General features: G+C 38.9%; 1 protein-coding gene across 1 annotated transcript in view; it reads right to left on the reverse strand.

Annotated features, from left to right (window-relative positions):
* SEMA3C (semaphorin 3C) overlaps positions 1-27,888 on the reverse strand; it is a 127,881-nt gene that overhangs the window by 46,532 nt on the left and 53,461 nt on the right. Inside the window, exons 3-5 of the mRNA XM_075081501.1 lie at positions 9,525-9,685; positions 7,015-7,077; positions 1,448-1,567 (exon numbers count right to left, since the gene is read on the reverse strand). Of these exons, the coding sequence (XP_074937602.1) occupies positions 1,448-1,567; positions 7,015-7,077; positions 9,525-9,685 (344 nt within the window). The remainder of the gene's footprint in view (positions 1-1,447; positions 1,568-7,014; positions 7,078-9,524; positions 9,686-27,888) is intronic.

The following is a 27,888-nucleotide window of genomic DNA, read 5'->3' on the forward strand; positions in this document are numbered from 1 at the left end:
TAAAATATTGAGATTTAGAGTTCTCTGGGGTACAGTACTACTACTTAAGCTGATAAAGGAATATTGCATTAATTACAGACAAATGAGATCACTTTCCATGTTTTAAATAATTTGTCAAGAAATAGGACAATGCTGAGGAAGGCTGACCTCAGTTTCAAAATACATTAAAATAAATTAATGCAGACTCCGCTATTAAGTGGGATGGATTTACTTATTCAGTTCTGCTTGCTTGTGCTTTTAAATCCAGGCCTATGAACCTCTCCTTTTAGATAATTCATTAGGACTGAAGGTGCACTGATTCAGACTACATACTCTGTTAAGGAGGTTGGAGCCAGGCAGGGATCTACCAAAAGTCACTGAGATAATCCCATGCAAACCTACCTGGAGAAACAATGATTTGTCACCTCCCTGGCAATCTCTGCAGTAGTCTTGGGTCTTGGCCAGAATTCCCACCCCTCTCCCAATGAAACCAGTGATGAACTTCCCAGCCTCTTCCCTAGTAGCCAGCCCAGCTTTTAAATCCGCCCTCACATGGCAAAACTCCAGGTAGCATGCTCTGATCTTCCCTCCCAGTACATCTGCTTCCACACTGTACAGGAAAATGTACTGTGCACCACTGTGCCTGCAGACATGAATCTGACCCAAAAGCTACTGAGGTGCTTGGTCTCAGTTAAATGCTTTTCTTTCTCCTGGTTGCTTAATTTATTACCTATTACATTTGCACATAAACAAACATTTCACTTTGAAATCAGGAAAGGTGGACAATATACTTATGAAACATCTGGTACTTTGTATATTGAAAATATACAGTGAAACTGAATATGCAAAACTCAACACCTATCTAGAGAGAATAAAATTTACACCCTGGAAGATCCCACAGTGATGAGAAAACTTATCAGCTTCATCCCAGCAGAATCTACTTGGGCAAAACTTGTCCTGCAGATGAATATTACCTGTACTGGGATTGCATGCAGTGGGTATTTAGCTGAGGTCCAGCAAACATTCACACACCTGAATAGTTAGCCCACTTAAGGGCTTCTCCCAGGAATCAGTAACACATGGAAGTTATACAAACTGGACTGCATATTTTACTTTTTATCTAACTGGCTATTCCCTTTTAAGTATTTATTGGCATTTTTTTTTCAACAAATAGCACGAATGAATGACCAGACAACATAAAATAAAAAGTAGTATCAAATGTAGCCCAGCATTTATTATGGCTGTGGAAATTTGGAAAAACATTGTATTTGAGGCATGGCTTTGGATCATGGCTTTGCTTCTTGCTGATAACAGGCCAGAAAACTACAGATCTTGGTTCTTTTTCTATTTAACATGGATGAAGGAACCTATTTGGATGATTGATTTTTGCATTTTCAAAATTTTGAGTTTTGCATAACACAAGTAAGATCCACCACAAAATGAGCGGATAAAATGAAAAGAAACTTACCTCAGACCTGCGTCCTCTGTTGACATACACACACACGGGGCTGAAGGCACCACTGCCGCAGACATACAGGTGTGTGCGATTGTACGACTGTATCACACGCACAAAATTTCCACAGCCATGCTGCAGGGAAAAAGGAAAAAAATAATTTCACATTGGCAAATGTTTTTAGAGGTTGGGAACTCTAGAGAATAGACATGGATTATAACTTTAATAGTATAATGAAAACTGCTACTGATTTTGGTAATCTCTGAATTTGAACAGCTGTAGACTTCTGTTTTCTTTTCATGCCATTTTGCCTAGTCTGGGAACTGGGCATTGATAGGGTGCTAGAGAGGGGTTACAGAGGAGTGCGTGTAACTTTCCCATCTCCACACAGCAATCAAATTTTCATCCACAGACTCCTCTGCACCTTGCATGGGAAGAGGCAGGGCCTCTGCAGGAAGACAAGAGGTAACCTTACAGAATTTCCTTAAGGATGCATCCAAAACAGTCTCTTTTTTCTCCAAATTCTTTCATCATAGCTGGAGATAATTAAAAACCAAGGCAAGCCCAAATCTGAGATCCCATTATTTGTGTAAAACATTTCTTTCCAAAACATTAAAACTCTGAACAACACAAAGTAAGTTTGCAGTGAATTGTTACTTCATATTGAAGATCAATGGTAACATCTTCAAATCAGCATGAACATTAAAACAGACTGTTAAATGCCACATAATTTCACACCATTGGATTTACAGTTTTCTCCTGCCAGCATACCACTTTTTCCTCTTGTTCTTTCCTTTTTTGACTATGATCAGCTGTTAATGCATTTCAGGTTGAAAATAGAATTTTTTCCTGAATACTTTTCTTACTGAGATCCCAAAACTGTCTTCATATTGAAGCATCCAAACCTTCACCAAAGACAGTGAGAACTGCACGTGTTTTGTAACTACAGGATTGGAAACTGTGTCATCAGTCATATTCATGAAAATCAGTAGAGTTAATCCTTGTTCAGCAGATCCCACAGTGTATTTATATTCAAAGGCACGCACATTTTTGGTTCAGCAGGAGCTGGTACCATACTACAACATCTGAAAACAGGTGCATACTTGTAGGTAGTTCAGAGTTCATTTTCTCTACAGAGAAATCCCTCTACAGAGGGATTTTCTCTACAGGGAACACTGCATGTCCTCAGTTAAGTGTTAGCTCTAGCTATATCAGAAAAACACCTTTAACCCAGTCAAAATATATTGTTTCTTTGAAGCTGAGGGCTGTTCCTAAATGTTTCCATTTTCTCATATCCAGCTACCTTAGTTTGGATCAAAGATGGCTTTAGTAATGTCTTGCTATCAAAATTGTGTTTTTCTCAGCAGTACTACCAATCCACATTACAGCAGTGGAAGGGAAAGAAGGACAGGTGAAGGTGTACCACTAGCTTATATATGCCAGGGTGTAAACGGCAGAAAACTTTTCTAGAAGACTCCTGGATAAAGGATTACATGCTGAGAAATCTCATAATGAAAGTCTTCAGGGATCAGGACTAGGAAACAATGCCTACATGGACCATGATGGTACGTGGCACTTGCCACTCTGCTTCAGTACCGTGCCATGTGCTTTCCAAAGTGACTATGGCAAGAACACAGTGGTGGTTAGATGAACGGCTCTTTTCTTTAACACAGCCTTCTTGGGTAGCCCTCCAGCACATGACTGTGTCTTCATGTCTCTTCACTGGTGATTTACAGACAAGTAACACAAGTTGGCTCAATACTGACAATCTCATATGTTAATGCTGTCCATCAGAAAGAACATTTTATGATCTTCTCTGAGCCTTTGCCCATCTCTCTAGTGTTGACCCACTGAACTTAATTTGCAATTTGCTACATGATTAATCTGGGTACTGCACTGTGACTCCACAACCCAGCAAAGCAAGAATTTTTTATTTCAGAATATACTCTGTAGGACTGCCATTCAAGAGCACCTATGCTACCTTTCCTTGATAGTAGAGTACTTTGTGCTTTTAAATCAGTCTGCTCTGAGGTGATACGAGATAGTTGTCTTTAGGATGGATGTTTGTCAAACGTAATGGCTAAACTAGTTATTCACATACTAGTGGTGCTTCTCTTGGAAATGATATCAAAAGTCACTCAGTAGCAGTGTCTGGGGAACTACCATAAGCTGTAGACATCTGAAAGTCAGACATCTATGCCCTAGGATATTGATACAGTAAATGGAGAGAAATAGATGTCATACTAATGTAAGCATTCAAATTAGCCTGGTGAACATACTATTTAGACTTAACAATTTATCTTCAGTAACAAAAAAGGTAGCCAAACATGATAAATTCAGACACCAATGCTCGTCTAATGGTAGGGCGAAGACACCTGCCCCAAATCTCCTTGGAAAGTAATTTGCTGATTGCATAAAGGCCTTTACTGGCTGCTTCAAATCTATCTATTCTTCTTCTACCTTCTGATAATTACTATTCTCTGATAGGCCAAATGTTGTCATGCATTTGCCTCCCCCCCCTTTTTTTTTTTAATTTGAAATTCTTAATTCTTCTGAATTCATTCTCTGCATCTTTGATTATTATCCAGAATGAAACTCCCAAGAATACTATTAAAATAGAACTATAAAATTTAAGTTGCAAACAGTGATTTAGCATTGGGTTTTCTTTTTCTCGTTATTTCAGAGAGTTTTCAATATGTAACATCATTAATTTTAGTGGGAGTAGCAGCTGTTGTTCAGTAACTTTCTTTTTCCTTTTAAACTCTTGAGGACAAATACTAAGGAACATAATGTAAACCTCTATTTTTGGCACTTAACTTTTCTTCTGCAATGCACAGCTGATACTAAAAAAAATCAGTTAAAGTTGAAGCACATGGACATTCTGGATTAACTACATTACAGGATATTAGCTGCACCCACAATTAAAGTGTTGTAAAATCAGAGGTCCTATCCAGAAATGTGTCCACTACTGCAGCAACATTTCATAAATAGAAGCATAGAATTATTAAGGTTGAAAAGTCCTCTACGATCATCAAGTCCAACCACCAACCAACACCACCATGCCTCCATGTCTACACATGTTTTGAACACCTCCAAGGATGGTGACTTCACCGCCTCTCCAGGCAGCCTCTTCCAATGCCCGACCACTCTTTCAGTAAAGACACTTTACCTAATATCCAATCTAGACCTTCCCTGATGCAGCTTGGGGCCTTTTCCTCTCATCCTATCACTTTTTACTTGGGAGAAGAGACCAACACCCACCTCACTACAACCTCCTTTCAGGTAGCTGTAGAGAGCAGTAAGGTCTCCCCTCAGCCTCCTCTTCTCCAGGCTAAACAACCCCAGTTCTCTCAGCTGCTCCTCATAAGACTTGTGCTCCACACCCTTCACCAACTTCGTTGCCCTTCTCTGGAGACACTCCAGTGACTCAAATGTCCTTCTTTTAGTGAGGGGCCCAAAACTGAACACAGTACTCGAGGTGCAGCCTCACCAGTGCCGAGTACAGGGGCACGATCGCTGCCCTGATCTGGAACACTCCTCATACCAAGATTTGGGTACTTCAATATGATTAAAAGCTAGGAAAGTCTCACAACTAAATATCTAAGATTAAAAGTTCTCCAGAGAGTCCAGTACTTAGTAGTGTCTTAGGTTTTTTTTTACATGGATCACATATTTTGCGTACTACTTTCTGCTTAGAGTATCATCTATGTTTTTCCTACTTTTGCCCTAGAAAATTATCAACACGTATTGTAAACATGACTAAGGCTAATGAACTTCTGTATTTCAAAGAAAAGAAAATTCCTTAACTAGTCTACCACAAGTTGATGATGCAGACGACAGCATCAACTTTAATCAACATCAACATTAGTCCACATCAATATTAAAAGTTATATGTTTTATTTTACCATTTATTGCAACTTAACAGACTACCAGCTGTAGAATTTACTGCACACCGCAGTAACCAGAACAATGTAAAGATCTACAGAAAAATAGGGTATTCAACAGGAAAAACACTTGTTTTTTGCTAACCTAGCTATCAGGAAAGAAAGCAGACAAGCTGCCATACCAACCACAATACAGTTATTAAAATAAAGAATTGTTCCGTTGCTCTGCAGCAATATAGTGAATAACTCTCCCCCATTTTGAAAAAGCAATATTACAGTAACACTCCAGTATGCCAACCTTCTGTTTTCCTTACATTCATCAGCATTTGCAATAGATTTGTGAAATAAAACCCACACATATTTTTCTTACAGAATGGGCTCGGGTGAATTATTGTAACATTACAGTAACTGAATTGCACATCATCTGTAGGCTTAGTTAACAATACAAAATGTATAGCTAAAATAAATCTCAATATTAGGTGTGATATGGAGATCTTTTGAAATAAAAACCATATTTTATACTAAATTCAGTGGACTTTTGAATTAATTCTATTATTTCTGAAATTAAAAGTGTCAGTTATACACATGTCTACTTTTGTCCTTCAGTCACTTCATTAATTATGATCCTAGATATACGCTGAGTATGTTCCAAAGACAATTATACCTAATGTGAAGGCTTCTGATTTCCATAGGGATTTTTTTCTATAATAAAAATATAAGCAAAATTTTATTGTTTTTTCTTATTTAGTAGTGAGAAATTGCAATTTTCTAGCTCAGATTAGATTCTGAATTCTAACACTAAAATATCCGTTGGAAAACACCTATATCTAAAGAGCTAAAAAGAAAACCAGGATAAAGACATTTAGGTGCTGCTGAACAGGTGAAAAGTCAAAAGGTAACTGAAAGTGACTTTCTTCTTTTTGTTTTACAATTTAGCTGTCCTCTGTTAATAAAATCTAGGCATACACAGACTGTATTACTTTAGGAAGATAACTGTATTAATATACAACTCTGCCAAAGACAGTATCTGTTGTATTGTACTACTCTTTCAAAATACCTCATTTCTATCTATTAAGAGTGTATAGGGAAATTACCATCTGATTTAGGTCCTTTGGAAGGCGTCTGCATTTAGAGAGGAGAATAATCAGCTCTGGTGCAAAATGACTCAAAATAACCACTCCATGGTCTGTGTTTGCCATGATTCCAGGAAAGCATACTGATTTCCACATACTTATTTGGGCTTTGTTTTGTGGAAGTAAGGGAAAGAGGTGTTTGGGGTGTTCCTGAGTCTGGGGTCTTCAGGCTGCAGACAGTGGGTACCACCCACCTGTACAGTCTGTTCCTGGGGAAAGCAGACAGCCAGAGCGCTTCCCCACACTGAACAGACTGTTCGGCATCATCCCCAGGACATACATGGAAAACTACTGTTACCTAGTTTGACTAGTAACGAGTCATGAAGGCAAGGATGCGGACAATGCATATCTTTTTCCACCTGTCAATGTCTGAAGGTGCATTCTGTTTACATAGCTTGTTCTTTCATAATTGCACTTTATCATTTGGCCTGCAGAGCATTTAAAAGGCAAAACAAGCACTTCTTTCAGAAATTTTGTTTTTGGCTGCAGTCAAGGTGCTCTTCCTTTACTGCCAAGTATGTAATTTGTGTATGTGTGTGCATGTGCATTGTGAAATATAACTTACTGTAGGATCTTTGCCAGCCATTTTGCACTCCTCAACCTTATTTGCTGATGCTGGCCAGAAAATCTGTAAGGAAAGAAATAGATTTTAAGTAATGTATATATTACATAATATTTTTTAATTAAAACAAAAAGCATTTCACTGCCTAACTTACAATAATAAGTTAATTTTTTGATATCTTTTATACCTTGACTGTAAGGCAAAAAAGGATTTTCACTGATAAGTGAAAACAACCTTCTGTCTAGCATGCAGTAAACAAAATAAAGGACCAGGTGTTCAGCTGATATAAATTAATTTTATTAAATATTTTTAAGATACGTTAATCAATTTATTTAAACTTCTGTCTTCTAAATAAGAGATACTCTCATCATCGTCTAATTTACTGTCCATCTTTACTTTTTTGCTTCTACTGAACTTCTAGCAATTGTTCACACTAGGAGCTAGAGGACTAAAATATTGAAAGAAGAGTTCTTGTAAAACTTTTTCAGTTTTAGCCGTAAAGGTTTGGATATCTTTTGATAAAACCTGCTGAAAATCTTAAGATTTCAGACTTTTTTTTTATTTCCTTCCAGGATATCTTGCACTACAGGCAGTTTTCCAACAAACACCTTAATATCTGAATGATTATCTGATCTATACTCAAACTCTAAAGTTTTTGAGCTTCTTCCATTATTTATTTTGATTTTGAAATAGAAAAGACATCCATTAGAAATCTCTCCCTAGAAATTTAGTAGGTGTCAGAGCCTGATAACATTTAGCCTCAAGATAACATAAATACTAGCATTAAAAGATCTCTGTCTATATATAGACATGCATATATATGCAGAGAGTCGTAGGTATGTATGCATACATATATAGGGCTTATATAGAGGCATAAGATTAGCAAAGTGAATCCATTATAAAAATGAATAAACAAACAAAAGAACGTGTGGAATTGCAGAGATTGATATCTAGCCTAATACTCGGTGATCACATTCGCTGCCAGAAAATTTTGGGTGTTTTTGCTTTCCATTGATTTTTTTTACTCCTGTTTTTTCAGACCTAAATTGACTGTGTAAATGCCTCACAGCTTTATACTGCAGAATATGTTTCATGCAACAGAGGCCTTCCTATCTAACTGAACTCTGCACAGAATTAAAAGCAACTTGCTAAGGGAAGGCTGAAGCGTTCCCTGTGGGAACACAGCAGCTCCCTGACAAGGGTGGCCAGATCACTGGTGAGATGGGAATTAGCAAAAAGGTCACACAAGCTATTTCAGATCAAAGAAGACAGCCCCATTTCAGAGGAAGATTTCCGTACCATTATGAGGAGGAAGGACGTGTTCACACCATCACACAAGAGGCATTTAATTTAAATGTGTAAGTTAGAGTTAGCCTCCCCGGACTCTCTGCACAATCAATTCAGGTAGACAGGCATATCCAGAGGGCGATTCAGAGCAAAGCCTAATTTAAGCGCTCTTAATCACCCTCCAGCAGGGCCTCTCTCTCTCCTGACACATTAAAAGCCTTGCCTCTTAAGGAAGGCATTTAACTTTTCTGCTGCAGGCTGGATATCCCAGCCCCTCGATATTCCTGAGGTACAGTAATAAAGCCCATAGATTAAAGGATCAGATGAATCTGTTAGAACAAGGCCCATACGGTACACTTTAAGGTAGTGTTGTAGCTGTGATAATCTAAAGATAGGCAAGGCAAAGTCTGTAGAGAGGTAATAACAGTCAGGCTTCTGGGCACACAAGTACTTCTGCAGGCCACCTACTTTAAAAGCAGAGAAGCTGGATTTGGACTAGCTCTGGGAACAAAAGAGGAATCTGTGAAGGTGGTTTAAACATATGATAAATTGATTCTTTTCATATACGGGTTGTCCACTACAGTCTGGGGACGTGGGACACAAAGAGTCCTTAGAAAATGGCATCTTGATAAGTGAGAGAAGTAGCCAGAAGAGATGTAGCATCAAGACGGAGATGAGGATCATAGTGTCCAAAAAACCCCAAACAGGAGGTGTCTCAGCTATGGAACTGAAGGGCAAGGGCTGACACAGACATAACAAAAGATTGGAAAATAGTTTGGTGATTAGGCTTCAGAGTACAAAAAAAAAAAATAGTTGAAGGTTAAAGGCAACTCTGTCCCTGTTGTTTTTTTCCTTATGGCCTGAAAATGATAACATGTATCTTATTCTTCCTTACAGGCTTCTTTTATAAGTGGATCTCTGAATGATCTTAAATTTTGGAGAGGAGTGGAAACCATTGACCCATACAAATTTTCCTTATGCGGCCAAACCATTTTGAATGTCGCTTCAAAATGAGTAAATAGGTCAGTTTTTAAACAGTGTTTGAGGAGCAGCCACGGTAATAGTTTGTTCATCTTGTATCACACATAAACCAAGGACTAACAGTTCAATGAGGTGCATGCCTGGACGTTTGCCTGCTGCAAAATAGTGAAATACACATCTTTTGTCTTAAAAAGAAAAGCATATAGTAAAGCAACTTTGAATTTCAAAGTAAACCTTGAACTTACACTGAGAGGGTCCTGGCTTATATTATTAATATTCAAAGACAGAATATGATCTTTGCTGCCCACATAGATCCGATCCTGATCTTCATCCATTAATAATATCCTGTAATCCAGGGGACTGTGGGATATTCTGTGATATTCGGAGGTCTTAGTTTCTTGCAGCTCTGAAATAGTAAAGACAGCAAGTTATTAAAGTGGTTCGGTTGCCTTTCTCACTTCACAACTGCAATTCTTTCTAAATAAAGGTATCTTTAAACACAAGTGGGGTCAATAAAAGAAGAAGAACCCTCATCAGCCACTTCATAATAATGTAATGGTTGAATTAAAACAAATTTCCCTTTCCCAGATTGAATGCAATTTTTTTATTCATTAAGTAGCTAGACATATCTCATAAAAATCAGGCATTGCTGTTATTCATTCATCTAATTAATTCTTATTTTAATGGATATGATTATTTACAGCATTGGCTTTTAAGGAAGTTCATATATTAAATTAATGTGTTCAATTAATTTTGAAGTTTATGACAGCAGAAGATCCACAAGATCAATGAAAACTACATAAGAACAGTTTACTTTCTTTTCCTGATAGGAGACTTCACTAAGAAAAGGTTTTTATAATTTTCAAGGTGAAATTTTTTTTTAGTTCTTCATCACCATGCACAGCTTATTTAAAAGAAAAAAAAATTATTCGGTCAAGCCTAGATGTGTCCATTTATTAATTTATTTATGGGATTTGGATCAAACTGTCAAAACTATAGAACTAACTTTTTTTTCTATATAAAACTATTCAATTAAGTGAAGTGAAAAACATCCTTTGATCTTCGTAATGCAGGATCAGGCATGCTGCAGGAATAGCACACGCATCTGCAATGTAAGTATTACTTGCTGCCCTTGAGAAAGCTCATCCTACCTGTCTTTACTTGGCCAATATGTTTTGACATCCACTCAGATTATTTTTCTTTTCAGTAATAACAGAAGGGATTTTCTCAAGAGATGAGAATGGAAGAACAAATCTTTAAATATCAATTTCTCCTTATTCAAATATTTAACATATAATTATGCTTTCTTATCTCATGAGCATTATTATTGGATTGTGTTCCCTGTGACTCTAAAAGGGTGGCAAATACACAGTACATATGAAAATTAAGCCCTCCTAAAATGTTTATTCATAAGTCGAAGAACTGAGTCCACATCACTTTTTGCAAACCGTTTGTCTGGGACAATACGTCTTGTTATTGTTGCTAAAGCCTAGTTTTTGCTAAAAGCAAGCTTTTTGCTCATTAGTACCCTACACAAAACAGTAGACGTCTTATCCAAAATTAATCATCTATGCCTCTTAAATGGCTAGATTAACATGGGCTAATGATATTTTGGAAAACAAAACTCTCAGAACAAAAATATTTTGGGATATTTGCTCTGTTTAAACAAAAAAAGTGTGCCTGAAGTATGCACTCTCTGTAAAGCACATATTTAGCCGGAAACATAATTTTTTTCTTTGAAAATTACTTGGGGAGCAATTTTTGATGAGCTGTAGACAACATACAGGCAAAGGCTGCAGTATTAGGACTTTGTCTACTAGAGATGTAATGATTGAAAGAACATTTATCAGAATGTGATCTGCATTGACAAATATAATACATATTTCCACTTAATTTTTATCATGATTGTTAAACAGTTTCATAGGAAGACGAAAAATATCTTCATTTACTGGAAGACACGATGTTTTGATTCACTTAGATGTGTGTCAGCTTTCAGGAGCTAAGGGTTGCCTACATGCATTTATTATGGTAATACAAAAATCCCCAAATAATATTTCTATTTGATAAGTCCCTCAACAAAATATAAACATACAATCACGATTTATAGTCTGCGCCTAAAAGCTTAAAATGAAACAATACTCATAAAATAAATACGAAAATTATCCACATAATTTTTGGAAGTCTTTCTTCAGTACTTGAATAGTCAATTGTTTTACTTTATTTAAAAAATATCCTTGCTGTAAGCTTTTAGATAGGATTTTCAAAGGCACCTGGGAGATTCACCAGCATTCTGCCATTAAAATGCAGTCCCTTTGCCCTCTCTGAAATTCTCACACTGACCTTTCATAACAAGGGTGAGAAGCTAGCACTCATCCCTTTTCCTGGTGGCCTTATTAAGTTTACTGTAATATTTGGCAGCTGTAAGGTGAAACTTAACCTTCTCATAACTGTGTATTTGATACCCTAGGAGAGCACATATAAACTGGGAGACGCAGCAGTGTCCCGCACACCACTAGGTAAAAGTGAGCACAGTGCACATTATAAAGCCTCTCCTTATTGCTTCAGTGACTGACAACGATTGACAAAGAATAAGCCATGATTGACATAAAAGATGATCAAATAACGATTGTCGTTTTTATGCAAAAGACAAAAACAGATATTTGATTTCTACAACTTTCATGTATTAAAATCCATTATTTTCCTGGATTTTTAACCTCTTTGCCATGGTGTTATTCTTTCTAGGGCACCTGAAGGGTAATCCATCTCCATCAAGCTGCTGATGAGGAGAATACCTTATGATATGTCACTAGACTACGAAACTCAATGCCATTCATAAGAGGGAAGGAAAACCCTGAAACAAATACTCTTATACAGATTTATTAGTTTTATTTCTGTTAGTGCTGAAGCTTACAGTTCGTTAGTCCCTTAGGGCTATGGAGAAGGAATTTATAATTAATCAAATTTCCTTTCCATTTAACAAAATTTACCACACAATCACCCAAGAAAATTTGATTTTTTAAAATTTACTATCTGAGTGTTGTTACATGGAAAGTGGTCTGTCTGGAAAGACACTTTTCATCTCCAAAAGTTTTTGTAAAGAAATGATGGAAACATTAACTGACCTTCAAATCAAATCCTATTCCATGCTTTGGGAATTTAACCAAACATTAAAGGCAATAAACCCTGTATGGAGAATGATGCTGTGGACAGCTCTCTGTGAACATTAATAATTTTGTTTGGCAAATAAAAATAAAAAATTATAATATATTCCATGTGCAATACTGTCATCCTTAATGATACAAGAATAATCTTCGTCCACCCTTTTTTCATCAGCCAGTGAATTTAGTTTTGGCTTTTGTCAATGATAAAGCCAATACCTGCTTGATTCCTAGTGTTAGAAATCTGATCTTAGATGACAGGTTATATAGCTCTTGTTCCTTTTAATGAAAGGAAAAAAAAAAAAAGCTTCAGTGAACTCTCTCCCCCGAACTATTATTGTTATTGAACTGCACATTTTAGAGATCCCAAAAAATGGGTGTTTTCTTTGTACACACATACAGCTTAGTGACACTTTAATGGCAACTCTTTAATTATCTTTCTAATCCACCACAAAAGTTAATACAAGTATTGTTTTTTAAAAAGTTGTGCTCTAGCAGGAGAAACAACATAATATTTGTGTAATTTCCATCATCAATGTCACAAAAGCTTTTGTAATACTCAAAACTTATTGTGTTGGCCAGAACAAAACCAGTTACAGCTATCAGACACTGGAAATCCAGGAAGGTGGAGATCTCTTCCCCGCTGACAGAATGTTATACCCAAATTGTCCAACCTTATGCAGGTATATGAGCTAGACCCACTTACTAGGTTGTTCTCTGAAAGTCTTATTTAATCACTCAGCACCAAACTTTAATCACTCCTTAATTCAAATTGTGCAGTGTCACAATACTGAAAACACAGCCTGACTTTCGAAATATAAGGGGTATAATAATTTCTAATATGAAAGATAAGACCCTAATATAAGTGACTTCTATAAATATGTGACATCTTGTACTAATACAGATGTTTGATATATATGTTACTGAAAGTAATATAATTTTTAGCAGGACATTCCCAAAAAAAGATTATTTCACAGAATCACACAATAGTGGGGGTTAGAAGGGACCCCAATCCCAGAGGTCCCTTCCAACTGCTACCATTCTGTCATTCTGTAATTCCGTGATTTCTGGAGACCATCTTGTCCAACCCCCCTGCTTGAGCAGGCACACCCAGAGCAGGGGGCACAGGACCATGCCCAGGTGGGTTTTGAATGTCTCCAGGGAAGGGACTCCACAGCCTCCCTGGGAAGCCCGTTCCTCTGTTCTGGCACCCTCACAGGAAACAAGTTTTTTCTCATATTGAGGTGGAACGTCCTGTGTTCCAACTTGAGCCCATTGCCCCTTGGCCTGTCATTGGCACCACTGAAAAGAGTCCAGTCCCATCCTCTTCACACCCACCCTTCAGATATTTGTAAGCATTGATAAAATCCTCCCTCAGTCTTCCCTTCTCCAGGCTGATCAAACCCAGGTCTCTCAGCCTTTCCTCATAAGGGAGATGCTCCAGCCCCCTGATCATCTTGGTAGGTCTCCACTGGACTTGCTCGAGCAGTTCCACATCTTTCTTGAACCTGGGGGCCCAGAACTGGACACAGTACTCCAGATGTGGTCTCACTAGGGCAGAGTAGAGGGGAAGGATAACCTCCCTCGATCTGCTGGCCACACTCCTTTTAATGTAGCCCAGGACACCATTGACCTTCTTGGCCACAAGGGCACATCGCTGGCTCAGGGTCAGCTTGTTGTCCACCAGCACTCCCAGGTCCTTCTCAACAGAGCCACTTTCCAACAGGTCAGCCCCCAACATGTACCAGTTGTTCCTTCCCAGGCGCAGGACCTTGTACTTGCTCTTGTTGAATTTCATGAGGTTCCCCTCGGCCCAGCTCTCCAGCCTGTCTGGGTCTTGTTGCATGGCAGCGCAGCCTTCTGGTGTATCAGCCACTCCTCCCAGCTCGGTATCTTCAGCGAACTTGCCGAGGTTATAGTCTGTCCCATCGTCCACGTCATTGATGAATATGTTGAACAGGACGGGACCCAGCACAGGCCCCTGGGGAACACCACTGGTGACAGGCCTCCATCCAGAATCTGCCCCATCAATCACAACCCCGAGTTCTGCCATTCAGCCAGTGATCTGTCCACCTCGGTGTCCACTCATCCAACCCACACTTCCTTAGCTTGTCTAAGAGGATGCTATGGGACACAGTGTCGAATGCCTTACTGAAGTCAAGACAGACAACATCCACTGCTCTCCCTTCGTCAACCCAGCCAGTCACGCCATCATAGAAGGCTATCAGGTTGGTTAAGCGTGATCTTCCCTTGGTGAATCCATGTTAACTGTTTCTGATAACCTTCTTTTTCTCTACATGCCTGGAGATGACCTCCAGGACAAACTGCTCCATCACCCTTATGGATTTGGAGGTGAGCCTGACTGACCCATCGTTCCTCAGGTCCTCCTTCTTGCCCTTTTTGAAGATTGGAGTGACATTTGCTTTCCTTCAGTCCTCAGACACCTCTCCTGTCCTCCATGACCTTTCAAAGATGATGGAGAGTGGCTCAGCAAGAACATCCACCAGCTCCCTCAGCACTCGCGGGTGCAATCCAATAGGGCCCATGGATTTGCGAGACTCCATTTTGCATAGGTGATCTCTGACACAATGCTCCTCAACCAAGGGGAAGTCCTCCTTTCTGCAGATTTTTCCTCTCTTCTCTGGGGGCTGAGATGCTTTAGAGCCAGCCTCACCAGTAAAGACTGAGGCAAAGAAGGCATTCAGTAACTCTGCCTTCTCTGCAGTTCAGCAGTGGGCCCATCGTATGCCCAATCTTCCTTTTACTGCTGATGTATTTAAAGAAGCCTTTCTTGTTATCCTTGACATCTTTTGCCAGATTTAGTTCTCATTCCTGTTCACAGACCCATGCAATCACTTGTTACTGAAAAGTTCAATATATTCAAGAAAATATATCACAGAGTTTGGTAAGCTACAGCCATGGTATGCAAGCATCCCCAGCCCAAGTTCAAAGCACTGAGTTTATCCACAGCTTATCTGTGGATAAACTATGATACGTGAAAGAGTACGTGCAGTTGTCTCTGCACTATACCATCCCTGGCTTTCCAGCCTAGCAGGACTTCTTTGAGCAAATCTAGGATGCTCTGTCAAGCTTTTAATTTAGGATCCCCTGAGGCAATGTACAAGAAATAATATGTTTTCCTCCTCTTTCCTGCTGGCATAAGGATTCAGTCTCAGAAGGTTGTTTATGGGGAAGTTCAGAGCAGAGGCAGAGATTTGGTATGTGTGCCTCAGAAAAAGCAGCGAGTAAAGCATAGTAACCCAGTTTCACAAAGAGCACCACAGCGAAGGGGAGAAACAGCTTTCCGGAAAGACGGGCTACATCTCCCCAGGGAACCTCTGCTGCTCAGTGTGGCATGGATTTTATGTAGCCTTAGTGATTCGGAAGTCAGCGATAAAATTCTTTTATTCCCTCATGGGGTATGGGGTCCATGAATGACAGGGCTTGTGTACATCTAGAAGTAGGCTTGACAACATTAACTTCTAGTTATGGAGACTGTAGGACTCTCTTAAGCCTCATTAAACTTTCAGTTTGTGCCAACAAATATGCCAGCCCATGCCAAACGTGAAACTGCAATGTAAAATCTCACCTTCTAGGAACTGGAATGAAACGAATTTTCTTTTTTTCCCCCCCTCTTTCTGTTTTCCTTTTTTTCCCCCCTAGAAATAAATATTTCAGTGGAATAATGATTTTGCTTATAGCATCATATGGAAATGGCACCCTTTTACTCACAGGTCACTTTAGAACAGGTGAAAAAGAAATATGCACATATAAATTTAGAGAGAGACTGTACATAATGTTGCTAGCATTGAAGAAATGGTTACATATTTTAAAAATGTGAGTGGAATCAGAGATAGCTGAAAAGTTACAAAAGATCATTTCAAAAAATGCTTCAGCCAGAAGAAAATATCTGTTTTATTTTAGTTTAAATATTTTCCTTTCTATTTTGTATTGACTAACTTCTCTGTTTTGTACCTTATTAGAGGAAATGACTGGAAAACATCTAGTTAAAAGGTACCAGATTTCATAAGAATCTAATAATTTTAACTATTCCTTTCTCGGCCTTATTTCTGATTTTTTTAGTGTAATGATATGAAAGAAATAAAGGTATTATTTTTACAGTTTACACAGTACCCGTGGAAAAAGTATGCTATCTATAATATTGCTTTTCAACTCTGTGAGGATACAGTGTGACTATTTGTTTAATCTTATGTATGGAAAGAGAACAAGGAAAGTCTGAAATATTTCCTTTCAAAACTTCAGAACAAGTCACCTTTGCACTGTCAATATTCCTTTTCTTTGAAGAAACCTGTATTGATTCCTTCTACTTAAGGGGGTGAGATAAGAGAGCTGTTAAAGCATTTTGCTACTGCTCATGCAGTGTTCAAACTAAAACCCAGCCCTCAGCCAGCTCTCAAGAGAAGCTGATTATAAATGGGTATGCAGTCATTTGGCCAAAGAGCCATAAGCAGCCAGATGTGCTACTAGTCAGTCCCTTGTGTGCCTTAACCACACGGGGCCCAAAAAGCTCAGGTGGACCTTTGACCTTTTCTTTACCTCGTTATCTCTTCTTCACGCATGAGAAGTCTTTGCACTTTTTTTTTAAATGCTGTTAGAATGAAATTTGGCTTTTTATATATGGAGGTAATAGGTTTATAAGGATTGGAAATCACAGATGTGCACACTTGCTAGCTTCTGAATCTGTCTGAAAGGGTTTTAATTGCATTTTTATTAAAAATTAAAAAAAAGCAAGTGAGAGGGGAGAAAATGGATTTACAAGTGCTCATAAAATCACAGGCTAAGTAATTAATGAGATCACTTGAAGGATAGGAAGGAAGGGTGTTCAGACAATACAGGCCGCAACAGGAGCCCTCTTTGCCCACAGAAAAATTGTACAATTTGCTAGAAGGAAACTTACTTGCTGTATTTGGAACGAAAGTAAATAACATGGAAATGTCAATTATATCTAAATATGATCTGGGTTAAATATACACCTTGAATGCTTGTTTGTGTATTTGCTAAATGATTGGAAAATGGAATTTAAACATTACTGGACTGAGATAGCGCAGTCTTTATAAAAAGAAATAATAGCACCAAGGTGAAGGCTTTGGAAAATCAGGCCCAGAGGCAGCTCTGGCATGTCTGAAGAACAATCTGTCACCTTGAGCAGATCAACACACACATTAGGAGCAGTAAAACACTCAATGGCTCTTTGTGAAAGGGACCATGTGTTGATAGGAAAAGACATACCAGTTAATAGTTGACCTTAAGCAGAGTGTTCACATATGTCAGTAAATGAGTCCTTTTTTTACAATTCACAAGACACACAGACATCTTAAAATCCTCGTAACTCGTAGACTTTAAAAAGATCATAATGGAGTATTAACGGGCTTTTAATGTTGGGACTTTTTAAAAGTTGTACTGAAAGGGGAATCACTCATGACAATGATGTTTTATTAAACCTATCAAAAACTATCAGAGAATTTTTCATCTTTGATTTGCTGCTTTGAATAATGAAGAAGGAGGGGCAGATCCACTGAGGTGTGGGCAGCTGCCAGGTTTGTGCGGGAGGAATGTGCTTTCTAAGCAAAAGCAAATGCATGATGGGAGAAAGTCACTTACTTGCCTGTGGCAAAATGTATTAACATGGCCCTATGGCACATTCATCAAGCCAACATACCCTACAAAGTTAAGTGCATTTTTATGGAAGCTTTACATTGTGAAGAACAGACACTCTTAAAATGCTGATTTTTGCTGACTTACATAGATATTGCCATGATGAAATCATACCACATTCCACAACAGAAACCCCATTCCAAAACAAAGAGGAAAAATATGTCAACTTCTTCCAAACTGCAGTTGCATAGCTATTCCAAGTCTTGCCAAATATTCCAGTACTGTGATTCCTTCACTGAAAATTATGCAAGACCACCCATACGCTCCAACCAGCCAGTCTCACTAGGCTGTAGACACTTCTTGGCATAATTTTCAGATTATTCCTCCACTTACCTCGCTGCAAACCTGAAATAACTCCTCTGAAGTCTGTATAGGTATTTCAATATAAACATTGAAAAGTGGGCTTCTTATTTTTCAATAAACAGTGTGCAGTTATATTTTTACTGGTCATCAATGTTATCCCTTTATATAATTGCAATTTGTGGGGTTTATTTCAGAAGATGTCACAAGTACTGCCACTCTACAGAACTTTCCAGAAGATATCTGATTTTTCAAATATTACCTTGTTCATTTCTGCCCATTATTAACCTGTCCAGGCTTTATTCTCATTTTTGGTCCCAAAACCAAAGAGACAGCTTTGGCAAAAGTGGAGAGCCATAAAGATGGGCCAACTAGGTTTAAGATTACTGCAGCTGAGTTAGCCATCTTAGATGGGAGCCAGTCTTCTCCGTGCCTTGTGTATAGACAGCTTGTGTATAACAGCTCTGCAGTGTGCAAACTGCTCTCCAAGAGTTGTAAGCTGCATACTTCAAAGTCTGCACAGTTATACAGAGTTTACCCTTTTGTTTCTTTCCAAGAAACATGGAGATGGTCTGTGCCACGTTGCCTAAGGCCGCACAAGCTCAACACATCTCACTAGCCTGGATGCACACAGTGGCTTTGCCATTGATGCCCAAGATATTTTTGTTTTGCAGATGCAGGAATTAGAAGCTTTCAGTTGCCAAATATGACCTTTTTTTTTTTTTAAATGGAGGAAGGAAAAAAGCCACACCCATGAAAAAGTCAGACAAATTCTATATTATTTCACTTCTGGGAGCAGTATATCTTTTCATTGTAATCTCTTGCATTTTCTCTCTTGCTTTTTTTCTAGTGGACCAGCAATCACATCATTGGAGGAACAGCTGTGCTTCCTCCTGTGATGCTCAGTTACACAGAGAAATGTTCCAAGTAGCTATCAGACTAACTGGCCAGTTGAAGAACTGACTGTGTGCAGACACCAAAACACTTTGACCCAAATTTAAAGAAAGACATGAGAAATGGAAGGAAGTGAATTATTGTAATTGTCTGTCAAAAAAAATTAATTAAAAATTAATTTTCCATTTCTGGAAATTTCCATTGGCTATTCTCCAAGTCAGAACTGGGCAACAACATGAGGTGTGTGAACTGTTCTCCCAATTCATTAATCTTCACCTTATTTGCTGCAGTAGGTTGACCTTTGGGAGGAGAATGAGGTCTTAGTGGCCTTCTCGTTAGTTTTGCGTCTCATTCAGGCTGTTATTTTTGTGACAACAGCAAACCCTTATAGGTTAGGTTTGAGTACCTGACTAGTTACTCCCCACGAACTGATGTGGCAAGATGATGTCAGCTGGGAGGTTTTTGAGTATTGGGGAGGGAGAGAGAGGAGCAGGGAGAGCGTAAGTAAGGTTGAATGAAAGGTACGTTGGTTTACTGCTAGAATTGCCTTTCTTTGCAAGTTTACCTTTCTGTTTCAGTGTAAGAGTATAGTTTACAGGCTTACTGAGGTAGCCCATAGACAGTGAAGACATAATTTGCCCCTTGCAAAACTGACAGAGGCAGCTACTCCCCAAATGTGAGGTTTTGAGGCGTTAACACATTTTCATTGATGTACCGTCAACTGTGCCTCTGAAGTGTAGCGAAGAACTAACAAATGTTGCAAGACATTCAACACTTTAAATAATGAAGGTATGACAGTAGTCTCTAAACTTCTTTTTTAACCGAGAAAGCTCTTCACATCAACTCACATGCATAGACTTTCTTTTTCTCTCCAAGCATACTGTCACTAAGCTGCAGAATTACTCTTGTTGCCAGAACTAATAAAACCTCATTGAGAAAACACAGCTCAACCACTGAAATATTTCATTATGGTTTCTGCAATAAAGTAAGAAGTCACTGCACTGTGGTAAGGCAAAGGAACCCTTTCCATTATATTCCCTTCTCTCCTTCAAAGAGCAAGCTCCCCAGAGATTCAGTGAATCTCTGTATATCCGGGATTGGCATTACTACCCTTGCTGCAGTAATCCTTGCCTTCATTGATGTTACCAACTTCAGCTGCAATTTTAGCCATGCCACTTTATCCACAGACATCCTTAAAACATACTGGTCCTTTCTTTAGCAGTCACTTCTCATCCCTATGCCGTATAAAAAGGGCAACTTAGTATATGCAGGCTTGGTTACAGTTTGATTATTATTATTTTAATCAAATTAGGATTAGCTATCAGGCAAGCATCAGGCATAATGAGATCAAACTAAAGCCCAAGTGCTTAGCTTTTATTCATTCTTCAGCAAAATAATGTAAAAATTACTCAGCCATGAGCTGAAGAAAGCTTGGAGAGCAGTATTTCACATTCAAAAGAATTTCATTAATAAATTCATATCAATGGATTGGTGAATTAAGGGGAGGTATTTTTAGACACAGACAATTTTGAATACAGAAGGATGCTCATAAAAGAAGCCAAGTTGTCTACAGCAAAAATAAGGAAACAGGTATGTAGACTGGTGTGTATCACATACAACTTTGTAAATTACTGCTTCCTTTTTTAGTGTGTTTTCTTGTTTTCTATCAATATCAGTATGTCAGCCAATGGTATGCAGACACCTGGTGTCTATACACTCTTGCCTATATATCAGATAATCATCTTTATATACCAAGTCTAGAAAGTCAACAAGCTCTGCTTTACATCTGAGAAGGATAAAAGAAACACTTATTTTCGCTCCACTACATGAGAAAACAAAGCAGCTAAAGGTCAACAAACGGCATCCCCCTTCAGTGAACCTTCAATGAACCCCTAGTCCAACATGATGCCAGAAGGGTCATTACATTGGAGATAACAAACTATACCAAAAGAGACAGCTGCACTCGATTTCACAGTTCTTTCACAACGTATTTATTCAAATCAACTTTTGGTATTTCTACTTCTAGAATGGAAATATTAGAATAGTAGAATACTTCTCCACAATATTCTTCATTCTTTTTTCTATATTTCTTTGTTGATCTCTATGGTTAAATTACCCCTTGGAATCCAAATTGGGCTCTTTGATTAAATTTGATTTTGCATCTAAGAGGCCACCCAGCCTTTTGCATTGACAGGAAGTAAGCTGCTTTCTGGGTGTGGGTGTTTGGGATGCCTCCTGAAGCCAAGGAAATTGTGGTTTGTGAGAAAAGCAAAGGCCAAGCCTATCCTTAAATGTTTTCCTGTTGTTTTTTTTTTTTTCCCCTGAAACACATTTTTTTGATATATTAAATGCATTCACTCCCATCAGAGGAATAGCAATGTGGTTTCAACAGATTGCGCATTAAGATTTTTTTTTCATATTACTGTAATGCCACAACCTGCTTCACTGGACAGAGGGTTTGTCTCTGTCCCCCAAAGGACTTCAGAGTTTGGAAGCAACTGGAAATTATTAATTTAATCATCATTGCACACTGTTTGTGTTGCTGAACACTTATGATTGTTTTAAGTATTTTCAATAGTATTTTCAAATATTATTTTCACAGAGCCCCCTGGGAGGCAGCCCTGAAAGGCAAAGGAGTCCAGGAAGGCTGGACATTCTTCAAGGAGGAAGTCTTAAAGGCGCAAGAGCAGGCTGTCCCCATGTGATGAAAGACAAGCCGGCAGGGAAGAAGCCCGGCCTGGCTGAACAGAGAGCTTTGGCTGGAACTCAGGGAAAAAAAGGAGACCTTTGGAACTCTTGGAAGAAGGCAAGTCATGAGGATTACAAAGGTGTAGTGAGGTTATGCAGGAAGAAAATTAGAAGGGCCAAAACTCAGCTAGAGCTTATTCTGGCTACTGCTGTAGAAGACAATACGAAATACTTCTCTAAATACATTAGCAGCAAAAGGAGGGCTAAGGAGAATCTCCAGCCTATATTAGATGTGGGAGGAAACATAGCGACAAAGGATGAGGGAAAGGATGACGTACTTAATGCCTTCTTTCCCTCAGTCTTTAATAGCAAGACCAGTTTTTCTCCGGGTACCCAGCCCCCTGGGCTGGAGGACAGGGACAGGGAGCAGAATGGAACCCACATAATCCAAGGGGAAATGGTTAGCGACCTGCTACACCACCTAGACACATACAAGTCTATGGGGCCAGATGGGATTCACCCAAAGGTACTGAAGGAGCTGGCGGAAGTGCTCACCAAACCGCTTCCCATCATTTATCGCCAGTCCTGGCTAACTGGGGAGGTCCCAGTTGACTGGAGGTTAGCAAATATGATGCCCATCTATGGAAAGGCCCAGAAGGAGGATCTGGGGAACTACAGGCCTGTCAGTCTGACCTCAGTGCCAGGGAAGGTTATGGAGCAGATCATCTTGAGTGCCATCACGTGGCACATGTAAGATAACTAAGTGATCAGGCCCAGTCAGCATGGGTTTAGGAAAGGCAGGTCCTGCTTAAGTAAGCTTAAGTAAGTTGATCACCTTCTATGCCAAGATGACCCGCTTAGCAGATGAGGGAAAGCCTGTGGATGTTGTCTACTTCGATATAGTAAAGCCTTTGACACCAATTCCCAAGGCATTCCCCTGGAGAAAATGGCTGCTCATGGCTTGGACAGGTGCACTCTTCGCTGCGTAAAAAACTGCCTGGATGGCCAACTTCAGAGAGTTGTGGTGAACAGAGCTAAATTTGATTTGCATCTGGTCACAAGCACTGTTCCTCAGGGCTCAGTGTTGGGGCCAGTCTTTTTTAATACCTTTATCAATAATCTGGATGAGGGGATTGAGTGCGCCCTCAGTAAGTTTGCAGACACCAAATTGGGTGGGAGTGTTGATCTACTCAATGGTAGGAAGGCTCTTCAGAGGGATGTGGAGAGGCTGGATCGATGGGATGAGGCCAATTGCATGAGGTTTAACAAGGCCAAGTGCCAGGTCCTGCACTTGGGGCACAACAACTCCATGAAATGCTACAGGCTTGGGGAAGAGTGGCTGGAAAGATGCCTGGCGATAAAGGACCTTGGGGTGTTGGTTGACAGGCGACTGAACATGAGCCAGCAGTGTGCCCAGATGGCCAAGAAGGCCAACAGCATCCTGGCTTGTATCAGCAATAGTGTGGGTACCAGGAGCAGGGAGGTGATGGATGGTGCCCCTGTACTCGGCACTGGTGAGGCAGCAACTCGAATCCTGTGTTCAGTTTTGGGCCTCACTACAAGGACATCGAGGTGCTGGAGCGTGTCCAGAGAAGGGCAACGAAGATGGTGAAGGGTCTCAAGTGGCTGCAAGAGTCTTATGAGGAGCAGCTGAGGGATCTTGGATTTTTTTAGCCTGGAGAAAAGGAAGCTGAGGGGAGACCTTATTGCTCTCTACAACTACCTGAAAGGAGGTTGCAGTGAATTGGGTGTTGGTCCAAAGTAACGCGTGATCAGATGAGAGGAAATTGCCTCAAGCTGCACCAGGGGAGGTTTAGACTGGTTGTTAGGAAATATTATTTCACCAAAAAGATTGTCAGAAATTGGAACAGGCTGCCTAGGGAAGTGGTGGAGTCACCATCCTTGGAGGTATTTCAAAGACATTTGGATGTGCTTTTTAGGGACAAGGTTTAGTGGTGAACTGGCTGTGTTCGTTTTACAGTTTGACTCGATGACCTTAAAGGTCTTTTCCAATCTATATGATTCTGTGCATTCTGTGTAATATTAAATTAATTAAGACTTAGGTTTTTTTTTTAATGTCAACTTCAAAAACAAAATACTTCCAAGCATGTGTACATTGATTATTATTTTATTTAAGCTTCCTTTATTTCTTTATCGATTTGGAAGCTGGAAGTGGGTCTGTCACTGTTAGGTGTCAGTTTTGAGATGTGGCTCAGTGGGAGCAGGAACGCTATGTTCAAGCCCCATAGGGAAATGTGTTCAGTGGGTAGCATGCTTGCTGTTTAAACACACAGAACTTAACTGTATTTCACTCTTTTTCGCACCATGAAGACTGACACAAAGAATTAATTTAAGAGCACATTCCAGAGCTGTATACTACCATCAATCTTCAAGTGATCACCAGCTGGTATTTGGGTGCACAATAAAAGTCATGTTTAGTGGGCTGAGCATAGCCTGGTGGATTAGAGTCCACTCAACTCCAAATCCTATTCTGCTGGTATTTTGCTTTTTGACTTAAGACATGTCACATAAACTCTCTGAGTTACGTACGTAAAGTGGAAGTAACAGTTTGGTATTTATTTGACTGGGTTGTTTTTGGATTGCATTTGGTAATGTACAAAAAAGCCTTTGCAATGAAAATTTAATAGCTGGAGGAAGGTATTTCAAGTGTATTTCTCATGCAAAAAGAGATATTTGTTTGTTTGTTTGTTTGTTTTAATTCCAGACTCTTCAGCCTTAATAAGCTCAGCCAAAACTCTGGTTTGGATTTAAGAGATAACTTTTATGCTTTTCTGTTTAGATTTCATCTGAACGGGAAGCCATTTAAATAAATAAACCTTCTGCAGTCACTCATTCCATGTTTAAACTAGATTTGTCGTATTTATTCAGCAGGATGACCAGCTAGTATTTGGCCGGAAGAAGGAAAAAAAAAAAATAAGAATTCCCCCTCTTGCCTGTGCACTGATATAAAAAAAAGATTTATATAAATCCTACTTGTTTATATTCACCTCTCAGTTGTGAAGCATCTCATGATTAACACAGTACCACTTTTAGATAATGGTAGGCTCTAAAAGGAGTGAGATGTTAGTTCATTTGGGAATGCTGAACATAAGCAAATAGAAAAAGGAAGATAAATCATTGCTTCCAGGTACAATACTAGAACACAGAAGAGTCAAGAAGAGTAACGTATACCGCTAAACCTCTTACAGGTTCAGCATAGAAACAGCAGGTTCAAGGAAGGAAGTACTCACAGAGCGATCCAAATACTCAAAGGGTATTTGGATTCCTGACAGATTAAAATTGGCACACTGCAGGTATAGGACAGGAAGTGGTAGTGGGCAGTATGGGATAGAAGTCAACCACTGTCAAACACTTATCACTGTAGCAAACTCTAATTGTAGCAGAGAACAATGCAAGTGCCCTCAGTATATGGCTCTGTGTCCTTGATCCTGAAACAAAATAAAAATTGCAGTAACTTCAAAGGCAAAATTCGCAGATTGTGCCCTTTTTTTACACCCTGTACTCATATTTTGGAAGTACAAGCAAAATAAAGTGGCTATTCATTTAAAGCATAACGTACAGATATCTAGAACAAAGGAGATTTGTTTCATGATCAGAACAGGGAACCATACGTCAGAACTCCTGGGCACTTGCTCTCTGACCTTGAACAAATCTCTCACCCTCTATTTCTGTCAGTTTAACCATCTGCTATACGTTCATAACAATGCTTACCTGTCTTTCAGAATTACTATCAAGTTCAACTAATGTATGTTTGCTAAAAAAACCCCACAAAACACCAACAAATGAATGGCATTTTTATGTTCAAGGTACTCTAATTCATGTTCCTGCTAACCATTTAGGCTTATTGCAAAATACATTTAAATCACTCGATTTTATAGGTACACATGCTTTAGTGTTTCTGTGTCATATAAACTAATGCTGCTTAATACACAATCCATTTCAGCTCCATTAAATAGATAATGCCATGAATTCTATTGTAGTAGTTAGGAGATGTCTACCACGTGACTGTGACAGAGTAAATAGAGACAACTCTGAATAGCTTTAATCAGAATTTGTTTACTAAAGGCATGTTAAATTCTTTAGATTTGCCCATGAGGAGGAATGCCAAACAGTGACCTTTTGAACTCTTAGCTCAAATGCAAAGTATTTTTAACAGGTTTAAGTCTTTTAGCTGGTGTTTATTTAATAGTGCTTTCACTATTATATAAGATATATTTTGACTAGTTCCCTTAAATAGCTCCACCTTCATAGCAGTTCAGGGTATACTTCAAATGTTTATCAGTTACGATAAACTAAAAGCAATTCTAATAATTTTTAACTTTATTAAACTGATGTCTCACAGCTGCTCCTCTTCCTTGGCTCTGTTTACTATTCAATGCTGGGTTATTGGGCGGTTTACTGGCACTGAAAGTTCATAGAAGCAGGGGTCTCTTGCATCAGATACCTACTGAGCGTAAAAGAAATACTTTCAACTTATTTTTATGTATTTTTGGTGGCAATCTGTTATAAAGCCTAAATATTATCCACTGAAGACACTACAATCTAGAGATAACAATCTTTATCATTTGTGCTACAAAAGTTATCAAACCTACTCTTTCTATGGGGATATCATTAGCCTGAGAATTACAACATTTTACACAACCCTGGGTTTTATCATCACTGACCAGTAGCCTGTGGTCTGTCTGATGTGAAAGTCAGCCACTCACCTGATTTTCCACTGCATTGCCCCATACTCAAATAATCATTAGATATGATATTGCTATGCTCAAAAGTCTAATTCCTGAGCTGAACCACAGCAGGCAAAGTGGGCTGTTCCAGACTTGTCACTGCTTGTCAGATGATCTGTCTCTTTATCACATCAAATCAATGCACAGTAGTCCAGAAACACAACAATGAATGATATACAACTTGTAAGATAAAGTGCACACAAGTTCCTCCATCAGTGTTCCTCATATTGAATTAAATGGTCACAAAACCTGCACTGCCAGAAAATACATCATCTTCTTCAGGCTTAAAACATAAAAAGACAATGAGAGCAGAGTATTTTAGGCTTGGATGTCAGAAAAGGGAAGTCTTAACAATCGATGACTATTCTGGGGAGAAACATTCTGCTGAAGGAGGGGGAAATAAAGTCATCATTTTTAGGTGTTTTGTGAAACGAATGACAGTGACACAAGAACCTAACTCATCCACACTGACATAATTTTGTCTTTTGTCATTGATTTCAACATTCTCCTGCAGGTTCCGCTTTGGTGTTTTTTGGTTTGGTTTGTTTGTTCATTTTTCTTCTGAAGATAAGAAAAGAAGCTTGGATGATTAACTCAGACTAGACATCTAACATTTACATGACAATACCAGAAGTAGGTGAACTTCCTCAATATGATAAAAATACAACTTTGGCTCACCTCGTATCTCAAGGAACAAGTATAACAGTAACAGTAACCAAAAATAATCTGAAAACAGTTAACTAAGGTTTTTTGTTTGTTTGTTTCAATGGTTGACTTTGGGCCACTGAAATAAAAAAGATCTAATTCTTTACAAATATATGGAACTCAAATGCATTTGCACCAAAAACCTCCAAGCAGGACAAAGATCACACAAACAGAAGTGTGGTAAATTAACTTTTTGGATTTACCATCTTAGAAAGCAAGTGACACATGAGGAGAGGAAGGAAGGGAAAACAAAAAAGTATCTGCAATTTGAATACATTTACATTCATTTACTGATAACATTAAATGTCACCTGATATCCCCCTGCCCCTCACATATTAAGCCAATGCAAACCAGAGGTACTAAAAACACTATTTATAGAAGCAATCAGAATGTGACTCTTCAAAGATGAAAAAAAATATCACATGAATAAATGTTTGCAA

This window comes from Phalacrocorax aristotelis, chromosome 1 (genome assembly GCF_949628215.1).
Source record: "Phalacrocorax aristotelis chromosome 1, bGulAri2.1, whole genome shotgun sequence".
Classification (NCBI taxonomy): domain Eukaryota; kingdom Metazoa; phylum Chordata; class Aves; order Suliformes; family Phalacrocoracidae; genus Phalacrocorax; species Phalacrocorax aristotelis.